We start from the raw sequence: 3505 nt of genomic DNA, 5'->3' as shown, positions 1-3505 counted from the left end.
GATCCGATTCAACAGATTTTTGTAAGTATGGCCCAAGTATTGAATAATGGCATTTGTTATTGTAAGAGCTGCAACAAATGTGTGCATTGGTGTAGGGTAAGGAGCAATGGTTCGGATTCGAAGATGTGGGTCTCCTTCGAAAACATTGGCAAAATGGGCATGCCGGATTTTGGGCTTTCCCATATATTAACCAGAGGAAATGTTATACTTCGTAACATAAAATATATGATATCGGTGTATTATCAAGATTTTTTGTATCGATTTCTTGTAACAATGTTGTAAATCTTTTTAGTACGTTGAAACCAAGGCTGCCAACCTTTTTTGCATATTGTAACCAAGGCAACTTGAATGATTGTGGCATGTTGTAAATGGTTGATTTTGTAATATGGCATCTATACGTCTTGTGTATCTTCTTCTTGCCTCTTATTTGTAACATGGATGTAAACCTTGTTTATATGAAATTGTTTGTATACATGCTGATGAGTTTTGATTCTGTTTAGAGGATGAAGTTTTGATTTTTCGGTTTTTGTATGCAATGGATTTTGTTTAGAGGATATGATTAATTGACAACATGAGTAATGCAATGGATTTACTTATGATACACTCTTATGCCAATGGATTTACTTATGATCTACTCTAAGGGTGATGATCTACTTTTGTATAACCAAAACTGATGATGATGTATATGGATTTTGTAATATCAAAATCAATATTTGAATCTCATTTTGGTTGTATCTGACTCAATGTGGAGTCAGATCTGTTCTATGCAGTGTTGCCTTTTGACGGCTAACATTGCCTGTCATGAGAACGGTATTCCAAAAATTTTGCCCGTCAAATTGACGGTTTGTCAAAAAAAATGCCCTTCAAAAAGTAAATACATCGAATATTTGTACGAAACAATATATTATATCCTTCTATCCTTTGCATCTTTCCAAATTTCATGTACACGATCCCATTGTATTTCTTCAATGCGTGGCCCATTCAATGAGACTCGCATTAAATCATCTAAATGCTCTATATTCAATCGATTTCTTTTCATCTCTTTGATGAGATTTTGCTTAGAGAACCCTCTCTCACACGAAACTGTGCTAGAAGGAATAACCAAAGTAGCTTGCCATAATTTCATCAAATGAGGGAAACTATCTTGCCAATCCTTCATTTTGCAAAACATACGCCAAGCTTCATGCATAGTATAGCCTTCACAATTTAAACGTAAAGTGTCAACAAACCTATAGAGTTCCATTTCACAAGCCTTTGCATCATGTGAAATTTGAGGACATGCATTGACATCAACATTTGGCTGTAAGTGAGAAATCAAAATTCCCAACCATGTCTTTGCTTTACTATCCCTAATCACATCATCATCTGCATAATGGCATGGGCTGAATAATTTTGCTGCATTGAAGAGGCTTAAGTCAGGGAATCTTGCATTTAGTCCATCAATAACATTTTGCACATAATTTTGAGATAGTTTAATACAACTTTCAAGTGATCCATCTATAAATGGCCTCATTCCCTTAGATTTTGCAATATTGGGATTTGGATCATTTTGACTTGCTTTATCCATAGGAATTTGTTTGAAGTATAGTTCATGTCTATATGTAACGCCATCTTTATCCTCTATTTCCAAAAACCCAACTTTAGAACATCTTAAGAACTTGGATAAATACATTGTTCCATCCGCAAATGTGTCATTTCTCAAGAAAGACCTCCGCAAATTAGAAATTGTAATATCAATTTCTGCACCAATTGAAGTTACATCCAAATTCTCTTTTTGAAGTTTCAAGCTCAAGATATTCATCAAATGCAACACATCAGCCATCATACAAAAGCAAAATTGCACACTATAGATACAAGCTTTATTATACCACTCGTTTAAGTTCTCTTTCTTCCAAATAGTAAGTATTGCAGGCATTATACTCACTAGTCTTTCCATGACTTGACCACGTGACAACCAACGAATATTATGAATTTGTAATGGTCTATGAGCATCCAATTGCATTTGTTCCAAGAGCTCTAAAATTTCATGTGTCCTTTTGGTACTATTGTTAGCCCATGCATATACCTTATTTGCAATTTTTTCTACAAGAATGAGCTCAGGGATATCTTTAGATACATCTGAAATAACCAATGCTTCTCTATGAGCAATACAATGTACACCAACCAAATTTGGGATATCATTTTTCATTAATGTTACTGTTCCAATTTCACTACCAATCATTGATGATGCACCATCAGTTGCCAATCCGATCAACTTGTTCATGTTGAGGCATCGATCGCCTAATAGATGCTTAACATGTTCATATATAGTTCTACCTTTACCATTGGGAATTTTCAGCAAACCCATATATTCAGTTTGCTTAGGCCCACAACCACCACATTGCAAATATGTAACATACATAATGAGATGCAACTCTAATCCATTGTCAGTACTTTCATCTAGCATCAAAGAGTAGTATGGGGAATTTATTAGGTTTGAGCTTTGAATTTCTAGAAGATATTTCCCGAAGGCAACCAAAAATTCATATCCCCCATATCTACTAGTATAAGATATATAATCATGTTGCTTAGGCATATTAGGCACCTCTAGTAGCACAGCCAAATCACATAATTCTTGGTATGTAGCGATAGACAAATCTTTTTTTGCAATAAAGTACATGAGTTTCATTGTTGTTATGACCTTATTTTTGTTAATATCATCTAATTGTGATACATGCTTTGGGATGGACATTGCTTTCCCTTCAACATCACATATCCACTTTGATGCACATAATTTATGACCACTTGAGTTGACATGGGTCAAAATTGCATCAAGTTGCAAAGTAATGCATCCAGAACCAAGACCCCAAGGCCCAGGACTAGCGTATTTCTCACACCATGCACATTTCATTAATGTTTTGTCTCCTTGCACAATGCATCTTATCCATGGGAATTTATCTCTCCATGCTTCACGGAATTTTCTCTTAGGCTTTTCTTTAGTTATATTAGAGGAACAACTCTCTCGAGTTAAACTCTCTAAATCAGTCCCAAACATATCCATATCCTCATTTAAATCATTGTTTAGATTTATGTCATTGGTATCGTTGGGTGGTTTCCATGCAAACATCGCACTGATGGTTCGTTGGTTTTTTCTTTTAGGAGCCATAATTATTCTGAATAAGAAGAAATGGCTCATGTAAGAAAAGATCATACCATCAGTTCAAAACAATCACTAGCATCATTAAACCCATACATATTAGTTATGACCTGTTGGGCAATGAGATTTTACATGAATATAATTCCCAAACTTTTGCCCTTAAAGAGGAGAGCAATACTAGTTTTGATGGACTAGTAAAAGAATTTGGGTGGATCAGAACAACAAGGGTTTGAAGTGGAGCATCGGGAATAGGAAAAAAGTCAATGGACGAGGCTCAAACTCAGATGTTAAGGTGTGAATGGGGGGGGAGTCACGTATTAGAATTTAGAACAAAAATACGAAGGGTATCAGCTGTAATTACGTGATACT

General features: G+C 35.2%; 1 protein-coding gene across 1 annotated transcript; it reads right to left on the bottom strand.

Annotated features, from left to right (window-relative positions):
* Positions 1-904: 904 nt before the first annotated feature.
* LOC147847702 (uncharacterized) lies at positions 905-3145 on the bottom strand. The gene has a single exon (XM_087338906.1). The coding sequence runs from the start codon at positions 3143-3145 to the stop codon at positions 905-907; it is 2241 nt and encodes a 746-aa protein (XP_087195032.1).
* Between the last annotated feature and the right edge of the window lie 360 nt (positions 3146-3505).

Source organism: Azolla caroliniana, unplaced genomic scaffold (genome assembly GCF_043228905.1).
Source record: "Azolla caroliniana isolate FFs.n. ecotype wild unplaced genomic scaffold, voAzoCaro1.0.p SCAF_741, whole genome shotgun sequence".
NCBI classification, from domain to species: Eukaryota; Viridiplantae; Streptophyta; class Polypodiopsida; order Salviniales; family Salviniaceae; genus Azolla; species Azolla caroliniana.
Note: the sequence above shows the minus strand (reverse complement) of the source record. Positions and strands in the feature narration are given on the sequence as shown.